An 18,341-nucleotide genomic window follows, 5' to 3' on the forward strand; every position below is an offset into this window, starting at 1 on the left:
GATTACAAAAGTGAGACTATTATATGCACAATATTGGAAGACTACAATACTGCTAGTAATGGACAAATGGATGAATGGGTGATAAAGGTGTTGTATCAAAATGGCCATAGCATCAAAATCGCAGGAGGTCATAGCCCCTCTCTATACTGCCCTGGTCAGGCCGCACCTGGAGTACTGTGTGCAGTTCTGGAGGCCTCACTTCAAAAAAGATGTGGACAAAAACGAGAGGGTGCAGAGGAGAGCGACGAGGATGATCAGGGGTCTGGAGACTGAGCCCTACGAGCAAAGGCTGAGGGCCTTGGGAATGTTTTGTTTGGAGAAGAGGAGATTGAGGGGGGACATGATTGCACTCTTTAAGTATTTGAAAGGCTGTCATTTGGAGGAGGGCAAGGAGCTGTTCCAGTTGGCAGCAGAGGGTAGGACCCGAAGCAATGGGCTAAAACTACATGCACAAAGGTACCGGCTGGATATTAGGAAAAACTTTTTCACGGTCAGAGTAGTTCCAAAGTGGAATCAGCTGCCTAGGGAGGTGTTGAGCTCCCCTTCATAGGCAGTTTTCAAGAAGAGGCTGGATGAATATTTGTCAGTGATGCTTTAGGCTCATCCAGCATTGGGCAGAGGGTTGGACTAGAAGGTCTGTCTGGCCCCTTCCAACTCTGTGATTCTGTGACTCTGTGAACTAGCGAAGGCGGCAAAACTTACATTACTGATCAGAGAGAAGTTTATTTGTTGCCGAACGGAAACCTCTTATCGTCTTTCTATGTGTAATGAATAAAAATGATTTGATGACTTGTGGATTTCTAGACTAAGGAATTTCGCCATGACAAAAAAAGGAGAGAGCTTTTATTTATAACACAGAGTAAGAGGAAATTTGAAAATACTAATATTTGTCACGGAGAAAATTGGAAATGTTCTTTTAGTTTATATAGTTTCTTTTTTTCCCATCTTTCGTTTTTCTTCATATGTATCCCTTCTGTTCTGTTTGTCTGGTTTGTTATTGTTGTTTATCTGCTAGCCTATTAGATTTGGCTAGTCTTTGGGGTTATTTTATCATTATGTTTTGTCTTTATTTTATTGAATTCTCACTTTTTAAAAAAAAGAGAGAAAACATGGGATGCCAAGGTGGTGAACCAGCGAGAAAACCAAGTTAGGACTGAAGACTTGAGTTCAAATCTCCAGTCAGCACTGAAGCTAATTGTGTGAACTCAGGACAGTCACTATGTTTCAGCCTAACCTACCTCACATGGTTGTTGTGTCCATGGAGGGATGGGATGAAAGCCAGTGTTGTGCAGTGTTGTGCAGTGGTTAGCGTGTTGGACTAGGTTCAGATCCCCGCTCTGCCAGGGGAGCTTGCTAGGTGACCTTGGGCCGGTCACACACTTTCGGCCTAGCCTACATCACAAGGATGTTGTGAGAATAAAATGGAGGAGAGGGTAACACTGTAAGCTGTTTTCAGTCCCCGCTGGGGAGAATGGCAAGGTATAAATTAAGTAAATAAATAATAATTTTATTTATTTATTTATTTCAGATTTCTATTCCGCCCTCCCCATGAGTGGGCTCGGCAGATAATCCAGAACAGGCTGTCAAAAGGTAACTGAATGCAACATACGGACTGCAACTGTGTTTTGCACTTGGCCGTGAAGCCAGTGAGTGACCTTGGACTAGCCACTTTTCCATGATAATGTACTTTGTAGGGGTGCTGTGAAGATAAAATGGTTGGTGACAGAGGGGATAGCATACAGATGCTCCGAGCAACTTGGAAGGAAGAGTGAGAGAAAAACCAAATAAATAATTTTAGCCTAGGGAGGCATTCTAGACCGTGATCCTCTGCCAGCAGTCTGGAGTGGTTCTTCTGACTGTATGAAACAGGAAAAATCCTCCATGTGAGAAGACGAAGGTCCTTCGTTTCCTCGGCATGTTGAAGAGGAGGTACCTGGGCTCTGGGGCCCACAATGCACAGCTAGAGAATTTTAATGTAGAAGCTCTAAAGAACTTTGGCTTGTGCGACAGATCAGAAGAAAAGAACATACGGGCAAAAGGTCGAGTCACCATTCCCACTTCTGGGGAGCCTAGAGTTGCTAATCTGATAAAAAATTCATCATCGCTCCAGGGTTTAAACTCCAACCGATATCCAGGACAGTGTTTCTGCACACTGAATTAAAAGTTAATGCGCTGTTCAGAGCCTGGGATGCTCAGGTTCTCTCTATGGGCCTTGAAGGCCAGAAGTTCAATCACAGAGGTGGACTCCAAAGGAACACGGGATCTGCTGCTCAGCTTATCAAAGCAGTTGACTATTTGGCAAAGACAGGGGAACAGAACACAAAGATCTTGGGAACAGATCGGGCAAAGTGACGGGGCCTAGGCACCAGGTGCTACGGGGGACAGACAGGAAGCGATGACAGACTACAGCCCCATTCCAGAAGCCAAGTTATCAGAAACCTTTTTCCCAGGAGGTGGAAAGTCAAAGCATTTTTGAGCAGTTATGCATACACATGCATACTGCATGATCTGTCCAGCATCTTAATGGATAGGCAGATTATAGATGAAGTAAACAAATAATAAATAAATGTCGAAAAGCATCTGGTCTCCTGTTTTATGATGGATACTAGCATCGGGTTACATGTGATGATTATTTAGTGATGTGTGTGTAAGGTGTGTGTTAAGGCTAACTTAAGACACGTGATTCAAGCAGAGGTGGTTTGCCATTATCTGGACTTCCTTGGTGACAACACAAACTTTTCCTGCCCACCACTGCAGGGTTTCCAAGCACAGGGGGGGCGGGCAGAGTGGCATGGCATGGTTTCTAACAGAGTCATATTAGACCATCAACCGGCACGTTCCAAGTATTCTGGTCTGAGGAGGATGAGAACATTGTGCCTCCCTCCTCACATCAGAAATTCACAGCAAGGTAGGGCCAAACTAGACGATACGTTTGCCACGAATATTCTCTGATCTGACATGAAGACTTGACCCAACTTGCAGTCAGACATTATGTAGGGTTCTCAGGCCCCTATACTCTCCCAGCAGGAGGAGGTGAGATCTAGGACTTACCTCTTTCAATTGCCTCAGGTACTCTCTTTGCATGTGCTTCCAGTGAGGCGTGATATGTCCACCCTGGACATCCTTGGTGGTGTCCCATCCAGATACTAAGCAGGGCCTACCCTGCTTAGCTTCTGAGATCTGATGGGATCAGGCTAGCTTGGGCCATCCAGATTTGTGGAATTCCCTCTCCAGTGAGATTCCTCTATCCCCATCGGTCATTGTCTTCTGCCAACAAGTGAAGATTTTTCAGTTTTTGTTTGGTGTTCCTTCACTCACCCTCCTTCCTATTTTTTTTAAGTGATAGTAGGCGGTAGATCGACTCCTTCTTACTGGTTGAGCCAGTTTGGTGTAGTGGTTAAGAGCGCAGGACTCTAATCTGGAGAGCTGGGCTTGATTCCCCACTCCTCCACTTGAAGCCAGCTGGGTGACTTTGGGTCAGTCACTTAAGAGTGGCAGGACTGTAATCTGGAGAACCAGGTTTGATTCCCCACTCCTCCACTTGAAGCCAGCTGGGTGACTTTGGGCTAGTCATGGCTCTCTGGAGCTCTCTTAGCCCACTCACTTCACGGGGTGTTTTCTTGTGGGGATAATAATGGCATACTTTGTAAACCGCTCTGAGTGGGCATTAAGTTGTCCTGAAGGGCAGTATATAAATCGAATGTTGTTGTTGTTATTATTTGAGTGCTGCAATTTTATATTCTTTAAAATATTTATATTGAACTGTTTGTTACTGTCATTTTAAGTTATTTTAAAGTGTAAGTTATATTGTAATGTTTTATTTGAGTGTAATCCGCCCTGAGTCTGCCTGTGCGGGGAGGGCAGAATATAAATCAAAATCAATTTTTTGTTTTTATATACACTCATACACATCTACATGTATTTTTAAAAACTGTTCTTTAATGTTTCTTATTGTTCACCACCTTAGGAGCCCTAAATTGGATAGAAGGGTACTATAAAATGTGTTAATACATAAACATGTAAAATTTAAATAACGGTTAACAGCCTGAGCTCTTCAATTCTCAATTCAGCAATAAAGTCACTAACTGGCCTCAAGCTAGCCGCTAAGTGTTCAGTCTGGTTTCCCCATCTGTAATAATGGGAACGACACGGCCCTATCTTTCAGCATTATTGTAATGGCTGCTAAAGTGAATGTGCAAATATGCTAACAACATGTATCTTCCCTCGTCTTTGCTTGCTGTAACCCATCCTCTGACACCTCCAGATCAGTGATACTGAAGGCAATGGGACCTGAATGGACAAAACTCCACATGTCCCAGTGAGAGAGACACTGAGGAGGGGGAGCCAAGAAATAGCATCCTCCCCTTTCCATCACAGAATAATAGTTGGAAGGGACCTCCAGGGTCATCTAGTCCAACCCCCTGCACAATGCAGAAAATTCACAACTGCCTCCACTCCCTGCACACCCCTAGTGACCCCTACTCCAGGCCCAGAAGATGGCAAAACACTTTCAGGATCCCTGAAGAAAGAGGCATGAGAACTAAACACTGATGTAACTCGCATGATCTGCCCAGGTTCACGGAATGAGCATTGCTGTCAGATGGCCATCTAGCCTCTGCTTAAAAACTTCCAAAGAAGGAGACCCCACCACCTCCCAAGGAAGCCGGTTCCACTGAGGGATCACTCTAACTATCAGGACGTTCTTCCTAATATTTAGCCAAAAACTCTTTTAATTTCAACCAGTTGGTTCTGGTCCAACCTTCTGGGGTAATGGAAAGGCACTCCGCACCATCCTCTATATAACAGCCCTTCAAGTAGGGCTGCAAGAACTTATATTAGTACAAGAGCAATTCCTGACTGCAGCCCACCTTGCCACATAACTTTTTGTTTACACGAGTCTCCCAACCTCTAACATCAACTTTTGGGAGGTCTCAAGAAGTCGCTAGAGGAATGGGGAAGGCGGAAAAGATCCATATCACAAGCATTTTTGCACTTGCGCACTGTAGAATCCATTCTGTTGTAAAATGTTATATGCATGCATGCGTATGTGCTGCCAAGTCACAACTGACTTATGGTGACCCTCTCAAGGTCTGTCAAGGCACATGAGAAGCAGAGGTAGTTTGCCGTTGCCTTCCTCTGCAGAGTCTTCTTTGGTGGTCATCCATCTAAGTACTGACCTTGCTTAGCTTCCAAGATCAGACGAGATTGAGCTACCCCATGCTGCCTTCCCTCCCCAAATGCTATATAATTTATTAAATATTTTAATTAATAATCTTCACGGGCATGTGGAATGCACATAGCCTTCCTCGAAAACAACAATTCCTGTTGAACACAGCAAACATAGTCCGATCAAAAGACAATGAGCGGGGTATAGAATGAGCAAGAGACAAGCCGGAGTCTTTGCCCCACAGAAGTGACACTCACGTAGATCAGATGTTCCCGGTATCGAATCAGCAGGTTCCGGAGAATGCCCGCTTCATTCAGGTCTCCCAGGCGGATCATGTCCTCCACACCGTGGATAGAGGTTGGGTGCATGGGCTTGATGTGACTGGCCTTCTGAGGGGATATCCAGTGCTCCTAGAAAAATCAGGACGTCACGTGACCTCTCGGGTGTCAGAAATTCTCCAAACAAGGAAGATCATGCAGAGCAAGAAGATGGGAGCAGGGCTCATTTTGAGGGGGAACACGCAGGAATGCAGTTCCGGCAGTTCCCCAAAGAGGTCACATGACAGGTGGCCCCGCCCACCTGACTCTCAGCCGTTTTGGGCCCGTTTTGTCCTGGATCGGGGCCGAAACGGCCCAGATTGGGCCTCTGACTGGTGGTGGATCACTCTCCTGCTCAGCAGTGGCCCGATCTTAACCATTTTGGGCCCCTTTTTGCCCATTTTCAGCCCCTTTTTCCCCATTTTCAGCCCCCTTTTGCCATTTTGGGCCCAATTTGGACCCTGAATGGCCAGGATTGGGTCCAAAACAGCCAGGATAGGTGATGTCAGGGGGTGTGGCGTATGCTAATGAGTTATGCTAATGAGTTTCTCCAGCTCTTTTTCTACAAAATGACCACTGGATGGGAGTATAATTCATACAAATTTATAAGCAGAAAAGAAGACAAGATAGTGTTGCGCTAACCCTGTCTAAGATGTGGTTTAAAGAGGTAGATGAAGAGATGGGTTGAGAAAGCGCACAGAGCTTGCACTGAAATTGCGCAATGGTGGAACAGGATGTAACTTCACCCACATGACAGATAATAGCAATAACAATAATAACCACAACAATAATAACATTCAATTTATATCTCGCCCTTCAGGACAACTTAACATCCACTTACAGCTGTTTATGAAGTGCGTTATTATTATCCTCATGACAATCTGCCTTTGAGGTGGGTGGGGCTGAGAGAGCTCTGAGAGAGTTGTGGCTGTTCGACCCAAGGTCACCCAGCTGGCTTCAAGCGGAGGAGTGGGGAATCAAATCCAGTCCTCCAGATTAGAGTCCTGCCACTCTTAGCCGCTACACCAAACTGGATCAGCAGTCAGCTACGATTTATTGGATAGCAAGCCCAATCCTACCTAAGCATGTTCCACAAACCATAGCTCCTACCTAATGCAGCCCCGAAGTTCCTCTTTACTCTTTCCTGAGCTTTAAAAAAAATATTCTTATAGATCAACCAACTATCTGAATAAGTGCATGTGAACCAGTAGGCATACTTTTAATCTCTGGAAGATGGAAACAAATGGTTGAGGATAAATTATCTGATCCAACAAACTGGACTATCCAGGAGCTTGGTTTGACTCTCTACTTTCGTGTAGTGACCAGGGTTACCAGCCCCCCCCCCCGGGCAATTGGAGGTGAGAGCTGGGAGGGGTGGCAAGGCATGTACCCACATGCAGCATGCATACCCACTGTGCTGGCCAATGACATCATTTCCTGTGTGACCTGTTGGCCAAAAACATAGTGTTTTTGCTATGTTTGGGGCTAATTTTAGAGAATCAGCCCAGGTGCTGGAAATCAGCTGATGCTATGGTAGCAGATTTATTTTGCTCCCATGCCTCCAGTCTGCCTTCTTGGTGGTTCCCTCTCTCTCTCTCCTTGTTTCTCCCATCAGCTAGGTGAACAGAACAACATTAACAACAACAACTTTTGATTTATATACCACCCTTCAGGACGACCTAACACCCGCTCATAGTGATTTACAAAGTTTGTCATTATTATCCCCACAACAACAAACACCCTGTGAGTTGGGTGGGGCTGAGAGAGCGCTGAGAAGCTGTGACTGACCCAAGGTCACCCAGCTGGCTTCAAGTGGAGGAGTGGAATCAAACCTGCTTCTCCAGATTCGAGTCCCACCGCTCTTAACCACTACACCAAACTGGCTAGTTTGGGAGGTGGCATCTGGGGGGGATCCCCTTCTCCCAGCAGGGGGCTGGCAACCTTGTAGTAGCTACTATAGGACATCCGCATCAATGTTGCTCCCACAGCCATTTCACAGTTCCTCTTTTAAATAGGATCCTTTCATCTAATTTAAAGCGGAAAGCCTTGGCAGGCCCATGAGTCAAGTGGATATTCCTATTTAAATTTAGGACTTCCTGTCTTCCATGTGGGAAAAAATCCCTAAGCAGAAACAGCCGGGGTGAGAGACCACCAAGAAAAAAAAATAGCAGCTTTCTCCCTTCGTGTTTACATACATTTTCTTCATCGTCCACCACCTGGATCTGCCCAGAGTCGCACAGCTTGACCACTGCTCCAATAGGTACATCAAATTCCCGGCCGGTCTTGAGGTCCATCCATACATAATCCCCCTGAAAAGGAAACACAGGAGAAGAAAGTCTGAATTGTGAGCAAACACAAGAAGCATCTTGGAAAGACATGATTGTAGGTGTGGGGTGAGCATCTACCCCTGAACTCTGCTGCCTGAAGAAGGGAGCTCTGACTCTCAAAAGCTTACACCTCGAAAATCTTTGTTGGATGCCACAGGACTCAAATCCCGCTGCAAACTTTCCCCTTCTTGCAGGCAATTGCCCAAATTAACCAAACCCATACAAAACTGATGTTGCCAAACCTTGCCAAATTGCATACTGTGAATCAGGAACAGATAACCAAAAAAAAAAAAAAAGCCAGGGATTCACTGCACATCTGCTTGCTCTCTTCAAGTAGAGTTCTGTGAGTCCAGTCATACCAAATCTGTAGGTATTCAGTTGTGCCACGTGCCGAACAGCTGATTTGCGTCCTGCCAGGAAATTCCAGGGCCTGCTTTTTCTCTTTAGCCACAGGGCCAAGCTACACATGACGAATGACACTTGAACGGCAAGTGGATTGAGTGGAGGGCAAGTGAACAGGGAGAAATACACTTGCTGTTCAAGTGTCATTCGTCATGTGTAGCTTGGCCCACAGTTACAGTTGGAGTGGAAGACTCACATATCCCTACCTGAGGGTGAAACTAGACATTATAAGCACAGTTCCTAATTCCACGTTTTCCTTATAATATTAATGTGTGTGTGTGTGTGGAGGGGGGACACCTGCAGTCAGAATCTGCCTAATACATTTTAAAATGAATGATTTATTACATTCATATCTTGTCGATCCCCCTAATAGAAACTCAGAATAGCTTCCACTCTCCTCTATTTTATCTACACAACAACTCTGTGATGTGGGTTAGGCTGAGAGGGTGTGACTGGGCCAAGATCACTCAGGCCACGCATGGGCAAGTATTGATTCGACCCTGGGGCTCCCAAATCTTCGACTGACACTTACTAGTCTGACATTTAAACTAGTTTCTCATCCTATCCCACCAAAGACCTGTGAATGGCATAATCTCTTTCAGTATTTTAGCCTCAAAATGAACATTTTTAGGATGAGACAGTAAGGTTGACACTCAGTGAGATTCGTTGTTGGACAGGAATTCGAACCCATGTCTCCCAGAACCAAGATCAGCAACAACATGACAACTTAACATCCACTTAGGACAGTTTACAAAGTGTGCTATTCTTATCCTCACAACAATCACCCTGTGAGGCGGGTGGGGCTGAGAGAGCTCTGAGAGAGCTGTGACTGACCCAAGGTCACCCAGCTGGCTTCAAGCGGAGGAGTTGGGAATCAAACCTAGCTCTCCAGATTAGAGTCCTGCCACTCTTAACCACTACACCACACTGTAGGTGACATACAGTGTGGTAAATGAGAGGGGACATTTAACCCCTTTCTCTCCATTCTACCAATTCTCCTCTGCAATTCCTGTTTTTCTTCAGCTCAGAAACAAGCATGGCTCGGTGAAAAACGGCTCCTGGAAGCAAACTGTAGGGAAGAACCAGACAGATGCACAAACGGTTGTACCCCTGCCTCTAACCAATCTTCCCCTTCAAGAGTATCCCCCATTCCAGGGACGGGAACACACAGATGCTGAAATAACATCTAATTAAATCTTACGGTCTTTGAATGTCCCATGTTCACATTCTCTATGTAATTTTCAAATGGGAAATTTGTGTTGATGCATATACACCTGGCACACCACAAGCGAGATGTGCAAACTCCCTTTTCCTATAATTCACAAGAATTGCAAACAGATGCCATTGTGGTCTTACCAAGAAATTAAGAAGGGAATTGCAAGCAATCCTCTGTATTTACTCTTCGAACCCGTACATTTTTAATCTAAATGTAATATCTTGTTCCCTTCAAGGCAGATGGGACATAATCAAACAGAGACCTGGTGCTAGAAAATTTAAGATTTTAGCATAAATTAGCATGAATTTAGAAGTAATGTAATGGGTTGTCTATTTTTTCAACTTTATGCATTGAAATAAATACGTAGTTGCATGTCTGCACAAAAAGACGGAAAACGGGATATGCAAATTCTTTTTTTTTTTATAAAAAATTTATTGGTGAGTACATAAAATATTACACACATTTCCCATCTTACCAAAATTATATCAACCCCCACCCTTTCCCCCCCTCCTTATAGACTTCCAACAGCTTTCCAACCCTTAACCTATCTTATTATTTAAATCATTCTTAACTATCATTTTTCTAAATCTTATGTATATTGTATCTAAGCATATTCAAATTGTTCCAACTCTCTAATTTACTAATATATCCAATCTACGTCATCCTATTTAGCCTGCCTATTTTTAATACATTCTTCTTAATACTAATATCAGCTTAGATTAACTAACAGCTAAATTTCCACATTATTGGTAAAGTTACTTCTCTCTCCGGGATATGCAAATTCGTTGGCAATCTTCTGATAGTACTTCCATGCAATATCCGGTATCATCTTTAAAATCCAAAACATTTCATCAGTTTAAAATTGTTTTCTTCCTGGCCATTTGAAATCCTCACGTTCTTAACCCATCTTTTCCATGTAACAATACTTAAGCATAATTTAATAAAACATCAACATTTGTATAGAAGTTTCCCAACACCCTGTAAGCGGGACCGTATTAACCCATGGTCGGGCCCCTAGGCTTTCAGGTATTTCAGGCCCCTTCCAGCACTTCAATCTTTCACCCCACTACAGCTGACAGTCTGACCCTGGTACAGTAGGTACTAGACCGCAGTACATAGCCCTATATCCATTTTGAGAGTCTCCTGAAGAATTCTATTCACATTTTAAAAAAAAATTTATTGTGTGAGTAGAACTCTTTAAGAGAGCACATTTTGGGGATATCAGTACTGTAACATTTGGAAGTGAATAGATTTTTTAATTATTTATTATATACAGGGCTCATTTTGAGGGGGAACACGCCAGAATGTAGTTCCGGTAGTTCCCCAAAGATGTCACATGACAGGTAGCCCCACCCACCTGACTCTTGGCCATTTGGGCCCGTTTTGGCCTGGACTGGGGCTGAAACGGCCTGGATTGGGCCTCTGATGGTGGTGGATCACTCTCCCACTCAGCAGTGGCCCGATACTGACCATTTGGGGCCCAATTTCGGCCCTGAATGGCCAGGATTGTGTCCAAAACAGCCAGGATAGGTGATGTCAAGGAGTGTGGCATATGCTAATGACTGATGCTAATGAGTGATGCTAATTTGTTTCACTTCAATAAGAAAGCAGTTAATTATCTTATTAATGGTGGTAGAGAGCGCCCTTAAGTCATAGCTGACTTATGGCAACCCCTGGTGGGGTTTTCACAGCAAGAGACTAACAGGTGGTTTGCAACCTTGGTTTTCATTGGAGGTCTCCCATCCAATTATTAACCAAGGCCAGCCCTGCTTAGCTTCTGAGATCTGACAAAATCAGGCTCACCTGGGCTATCCAGGGCTGGGCATCTTATTATTATTATTATTTTTAATAGTTTTTATTGAATTCAAATACAGAAGATAAAGATTGTAGTTTGTCATTTACAGAAAATTCTAGATTAAATACTGTACATTAAAAAGTAATAAATTATAACAATTGCTTGTGTCAGAAGGCGAACGAATTCTATGATACACACCAACGTGCATCTTATTAATAGAGGTTATATAAGAGAATCAATTAATTGTAATTTATGTGGAGATGTGCCTCAGCAAAAAAAAGATTAATGGGCCCCTAGTCTCTGCGGGGCCCCTAGGCTTTGGCCTAGTCAGCCTTAGGAATAATATGGCCCTGCCTGTAAGGTAGGATATAATTATTAGCCCCATATTGGAGGGGGCTTGCCCAAGACTTCCTGTGGCTCACGGCAGAGGTGAGATTTGAACCAGTTACCTTCAACATCAAGTTTATTTGTATTTATTTATTCTAAATATATATATATATAGCCTGCCTCTTAGCTTTGTTCGAGGCGGATTACAATGGAAGCAAAAATCAGGAAACCACAACATGCACAGACAAATAAGAAAACGAAAAGTCAGATCAAATGCACCTTAATTACAACAGCAATCCTTTGCCACAAATCAGAAAAGCTAAAGGAATTCAGGGTTGGCTTGTACATTTTTAAAAATTTTTTATTTGCTTTATTTATATGCCACTTTTCTCCCCAAGGGGAACCCAAAGCGGCTTACAGTGTTCTTCTCTCCTGTATTTGATCTTCATAACAGCCCTGTGAGGTAGGGTAGGCTGAGAAAGTGTGACTGCCCCAAGGTCACCTGGAAGCTTCCATTGTAGAGTGGGGATTCGAACCTGGGTCTCCCAGATCATATTCCAACTCTCGAACCACTACACATCGCATATGGTTGCCAACCTCCAGGTGAGGCCTGGTGACCTCTTAGAATTACAAAAGATCTCCAGATTACAGAAATCCGTTCCACTGGAGGAAATGGCAGCTCTGGAGGGTGGGATCCACGGCACCACGTCCCTGTTGAGCTTATTCTCTTCCTCAGAAACAAAAGTCCCCAGGCTCTGACCCCCGAACCGCAGGAATTTCCCAAACCAGAGTTGGCAACCCTATCAGGCAAGATCCTCCCCAACCAGTTTTTATATGGGAAGTAGGGTTGCCGGGCCCCCACAACCTCCTGGCGGGGGGACGGGGGCCTGGCACTCACCTTTCTGTGTGTGGGGGCATGCCCACGCTCCACATGGGCTTGAATCAGGGCCGCCCTCCGCAGCGGCCCAAAACGGGCCCGATCCACACCAAAACGGGCTCGTTTCGGGCCTGTTTCAGGCCCATTTTGGCATGGATTGGGCCAGTTTTGGACAGCTGCAGAGTGCAGGAGCGCTCCTGCCCTCCACAGTGACTCAAAATGGGCCCAAAACGAGCCCCTTTTGGCACAGATCGGGCCCGTTTTGAGCCACTGTGGAGCGCAGGAGCACTCCTGCCCTCTGCAGTGCCGAAAACGGCCCCGTTTGGGTGTGGATTGGGCCTGTTTTGAGCCGCTGCAGAGCACAGGAGCACTCCTGCACTTCGCAGAGGCCCCAATCTGGGCCAAACTGGGCTGATCCAGGCAGCTGCTGTGCACGGGAGCGTGCAGCACCACAGGGGGGTGTGCACAGAAGGTGCGCACCCTCCCTGCTGGCCAGGTAAGTGGGGGTGGGGTGTGAGGGGTGGGGGCAGAAGTAGGGTTGCCAGCCTCCAGGTAGTGGCTGGAGAGCTCCTGGAATTACAACTGGTCTCCAGGCCACAGAGATCAGTTCACCTGGAGAAAATGGCTACTTTTGGGGGTGGACTCTATGGAATTTTGCCATGCCGACGTCCTTTCCCTCCCCAAACCACACTTTCTCCTGGTTTCTCCAGGTTTCACCCCCAGATCTCCAGGAATTTCCTAACTTGGAGCTGGCAGCCCTAGGCGGGGGCAGGAGATCCCCTGCCCCCACCGGGGGTATGGTATTCCTAATGGGAAGAGATGATGTGGTACCTAGGGAGGACATAGCCTAGCGACTGAAGAAGTTTCTGTCCCTGTTCCCATAAGTCAGAATAGCTTGGAGGATTTTTTAATTTTCCAGTAATTTTCTCAGAGGCTTGGCCTCAGATCCTCGTCTGCTGCACAGAGGTGGCTCAGACGGTGTCTGGTTCCCCCACAGCACAAAACAAGGTAACTCACTTCAATAAGTCCAGAGCAGTGATTGGAAGACCAGCCAGTCATAAGTGGGTTAAAGCAACAGCTACCACCATGACAATATCAGAATGACCTGCGCTGAACTCTCGTGAGACCATTTCAGGTGGGTAGCCCTGTTGGTCTGTAGTAGAAGAGCTAGATTCAGGTCCAGTAACGCTTTAGAGACCTACTAGATTTCTAGGGTTTCAGCCTTCAAAGGTCAGAGCTCCCTGCACCTAGATCTCATCATGACACAGGCCACTCTCACAACGGTTTGATACAACAGAGCTCGTGGAACTGGCTTTATAAAATAGGCTGAGGGTGGCCAGGGCAAGTTCCCTTGTGAACAGACTTGGAACAGATCCACAGAGATAAGGGGAAGGTGGAGGGCTCTGGGAACAGCTCAGCCTCTCCTCTCAGGGAGACAGAGTCCTATTCATGGGGATGGAGCGTGTGAGAGGCACTGCTGGAGCCTTCTTCCCTTCCCTCAAATCCATGGGGACCGCTGGCCCTGGAAAGCACCAAATCCAGCCAAAATGAAGCCAGGAAGACCCTTGGAGCAATAGAAATGGCATGCTCATTGTGGGTTCCTTTTAGGGTTACCAGATTCCAGGTGGTGGCTGGAGATCTCCTGGAATTACAACTGATCTTCAAGCCATAGAGATCAGTTTCCCTGGAGAAAATGGCAGCTTTCAACATTATATCCTGCTGAGGTCCCTCCCCTCCCCAAACCCTGCCCACTCCAAGCTCCACCCACAAAATCTCCAGGAATTTATCGCCCTGGAGTTGGCAACCCTAGTTCCTCTGGTGTGGAGGTACAGAGGAGCCCAAATTGTGGTGCTAAAAGATCTCCATCTCGGGCATAAGTATTATTGAGAAAACAATATAGTCGAACGCACCGAAAACCACTGGTAAATGTATAAAGAGGACAATAAATGTATTTTCTGTATATTCCACAAGTTGCTCATAGAAGAGGCAGACATCCAAACTAAAAATGATGCATTTTTAAAAGACTATTCTTTTATAAAAGGGAAGATGGTAGATGAAGAGAAGAGCTCTAAAATGGATCTTATATTTTACCTGTAAAAACAACTGCAGGGATTCTTGTTCGGTATATTGGCGAGCCACAAACAACGCAAAACTGGACAGGCCAGTGCATTCAGAACAGGGGCCAAAGCTGTGCAGTAGGGCCCACCATCTCTTTATTTCTAATTGTCAAGATTGCTTAACACTCAAGAGACAATAAAGTAAACTGACAAGGAAAAAAACACCAAAACCAGAGAGTGTAACAGAAACTTCAAGTTAATCTCTCTACCCAGCACCCAAATCCCTAAAACATCAATTACATATTCTTGAAAGGCAGTGTGGTGTAGAGGTTAGAGTGTTAGACTAAGATCTGGGAGAACCAGGTTCAAATCCCCACTCTGCCATGGAAGCTTGCGGGGTTACCTTGGCTCAGTCACACACTCTCAGCCTAGCCTACCTTGCAGGGTTGTTGTTAGGATAAACTGGAGGAGAATGCCATAAGCCACTTTGGTTCCCAACGGGGGAGAAACGTGGAGTATAAATGAAGTAAATAATAATAATCTCCACCTCTATGAGCAGGGAGGGACCTGCTCATAGAGGCGGAGTATAAATGAAGTAAATAATAATAATCTCCACCTCTATGAGCAGAGAGAAGTTCGAGGCCAGCATGTCTTGAGTTGGTACCATTTGGAAGAGGAATTCTGGCAAACTCTTGCCATCTTTATAACCGTTGCTTTGCTTACAGATATCCCAAGAGAGCACGAGTGACGGCACAGAAGGCCCACTACATGGTCGCATATCTGGTAATCCACATTAAATGTCAAGAAGGTGCTCCTGTACCCCAAGATGATACAGCCAGGTCTAGCCACCCTTGCTACATTTTTCTTTCCAAACTCAAACCTCCTTCACATGCACACCTGCTCCCTCCACTTGGCCGGAAGGGGCCACCTTCTCCAAGCTCTGGTGGATATTTTGATATCGAGAGACCATCTCCTGAATATCGGTTTTGCTTAAGGAACACAAACATTCTTTGGGCGCATGTCCTAACTCCCTCCAGATGTGTCACTTTGGCCCACTCACAGGATGTAGACATTAAATTCACAACAGTACAACGGTCCAGAGTGTAAACCAACCCCATTTTCCCCAAGCAGTGAAAAGTTCCATGAGTAACAACAACAACAACAACAACAACAACAACAACATCCAATTTATATACTGCCCTTCAGGACAACTTAACACCCACTCAGAGTGGTTTACAAAGTATGTTATTATTATCCCCACAATCGATACCTTGTAAGATAGGTGGGGTTGAGAAAACTCTGAGAGAGCTTTGACTGACCCAAGGTCACCCAGCTGGCTTCAAGTGGAGGAATGGGCAATCAAACCTGGCTCTCCAGATTAGAGTCCTGCCGCTCTTAACCATTACAGCAAACCTGCAGAGGGGCTTAGTTTTTTTTTTTACTGAGACAGCATTAATGACCTTTAGCACTTTAAAGTGCCTTTAGCACTTTAAAGACCAACTAGATTTCCAGGATATGAGCTTCTGAGAGTCAAAGCTGTCTTCGCCAGATCTTGGAGAAGTTTGGGCCCGGTCAAGCCATCAGAGAGGGGAGTGATCTGTGCACAACATAAACTCTCCCTTCCACACCCAACGCACAGATAAGGGAACGTTGACTCTTAAAAGCTCATACCCTGGAAATCTAGCTGGTCTTTAAAGTGCTACTGGAGCCAAATCTTACTCTTCCACTGCCTACCTGAAACGATCTCAGTGCCTTTGTAATAACTGCTACTTGCTTTATTTTTGGAGGTACATGCTGAACACAGCGGAGATGTGCTCCTACACGGAATTAAATACAGCAGCTAACTGTGCCTCAGGTCTCCAAAGAGAACCACTGCGCATCTCAAGTGTGCCCCAGTTTCTGTTAACTCCTAATTTCATCCATTCTGGTTCCGAACTGTTTCCCTGCCCAGTCCCAAAAGCTGCAGAGAGGTCCCCAGACAGAATTGCTCGGCTCCACCTCCAGGCCCTGCCCACATTCCAGAATTTCTGATTTCAAGAGCTGCCAACCCTTTTTTAACCACTAATTTCTTAGGACAGACCAGTAGTGTACCAATGCCATTTCAGTATCTTCAAACAATGGGTAGCTTCTGAGCACTAAGGTGAGATTTCTGGATGAAGCAGGTCTCCATTACAGGACGAGCGAGACATAACCAGCAGTCCATATAGATCTCTCTTACCGGTAACAGCGTGGGGGGTTTCAAAACCTGGTTGATGTTACGGAGCAAAGTCCATTTCCCTTGTTCTTTCTCTTGGCCGTCCATCACGTCGTGGCATTGGATCATGGTGGCAGATTCCGTCTAGTCAGCCTTCCACATAAGCTGCTATAACTCACAGAATCCTCTTTGCGCCTCAGACATTTCCGTGTTAGCTGAGACAGGAGGCCTGAACTCAAGTTTGTGTCTTTGTTATGGGGCAGGAGCCATATTTTTCCTCTCCTTCCCCAAGGTCCTTCCTTTCCCCATTTGCAAGACGGATCTTAGCAGAAGTCTTCACTCCACGCAAGAGTTTTAGTTATGCTCATAAAAAAGGTGACATTTCCTTTGGCTTCCAACTCAAAGAAGACGCTGACACCTTGTTGCTCTTGCTCGGTGAAAGCCCGCACCAAAATTCCAGATTTCACCTGTGGAGGAAGCTAAAATGTCGGACTAGAGAACCACGGGTGTAACATCAAGCAGCAACACTCTCCTCTTTGTTGTGGCTCCTTTGGCTTTTGACGTTCTTCTCCCAGTCCAGTGCCACTTGGAATTTCACGTCTTGCAGTAACAAGTTCCAGAGAGCTCTCTTGGATACTTATTAATCCACAAAAGCAGCCAGTCCCCCCGTGAGACACATGGCTTTTAATTAACCTAATACCTCCAAGCACCAAGTTAACCAAAGCACAAATGGGAACTCAAAACCGAAGGCCATCTGCATTCTCTTTAAACCGATCGCCTGGCTGCGGAGCCATAGCAACGGAATTTTAAATAATTGAGTGCGAGGCATCCTGAACCGTTAGTATGTATGAAAGAAATGCCACTGGAGGGGGATGCCCAAGGAAGCCTGCAAAGTGAAACGGGCTGTGCTTGGGCATGATTAATAACTTCAGAAAATTTGGAGGTGGCTAAAGAATCCCTTAAAAAGACAAAAAGAGGGGGAGGAAAAACTTAATCCAAACCAAATTGAATTAAGAACCAAGGTTAAAGAAATCCCAAGCAAATGGCCATGTATTTTTGTATATTTTTCTATATTGTAAACAAAAATACATGTATTTTTGTATATTGATATAGATTTATGTTCTATATTTAGAAATTTTAATCTCTGAGCGGCCTTTGATTGGGATTTCTTTAACCTTCTCGCTTATACACATGTCCTATGCTTTGCTAGTACGACTGTGTAGAGTTATATATTTTAAAATAATTTTCATGTAAGGAATCTAAATTATGTTCTACTCAAGTTTAAATTCAGGACTAAGACCAACCCACAAGCGCTGAAATTTTGCCCATAACTGAAGCAGCAAATGTCACTTTAAAGAATTGGGGTAATTTTCAGACACTTGCATGGCATAGTCGCACATTTAAAGAAGTGAGCAGCTCATATTGAAATAAATGTGCCACTGGACTTTTATTTCATTTTGCTACAACAGACTAACATGGCTACTACCACTTTTCAACATGCACTCTACCCCCTGCTGTATTTATTGGTGTCTTTAAAGATGTAGGAGGAAAACCAAAGGTCAGAAAGGTATATGCTTATATTGCAAAATAACACAATGATATATTTACAAATGTATAAAAACATCATGCTAGGATAAGATATGTACAATGAGGAATTGACAT

General features: G+C 44.9%; 1 protein-coding gene across 2 annotated transcripts in view; it reads right to left on the reverse strand.

Moving 5' to 3' along the window:
* The window catches only part of MYO7A (myosin VIIA), a 117,179-nt gene extending 109,389 nt beyond the window's left edge, over positions 1-7,790 (reverse strand). For both annotated transcript variants that reach the window (XM_054973461.1, XM_054973460.1), the window contains exons 1-2: positions 7,680-7,790; positions 5,425-5,577 (exon numbers count right to left, since the gene is read on the reverse strand). In XM_054973461.1, the coding sequence (XP_054829436.1) occupies positions 5,425-5,577; positions 7,680-7,778 (252 nt within the window). In that variant the 5' untranslated portion in view covers positions 7,779-7,790. The remainder of the gene's footprint in view (positions 1-5,424; positions 5,578-7,679) is intronic.
* Between the last annotated feature and the right edge of the window lie 10,551 nt (positions 7,791-18,341).

This window comes from Eublepharis macularius, chromosome 3 (assembly GCF_028583425.1).
Source record: "Eublepharis macularius isolate TG4126 chromosome 3, MPM_Emac_v1.0, whole genome shotgun sequence".
In the NCBI taxonomy this organism is placed as follows: Eukaryota; Metazoa; Chordata; class Lepidosauria; order Squamata; family Eublepharidae; genus Eublepharis; species Eublepharis macularius.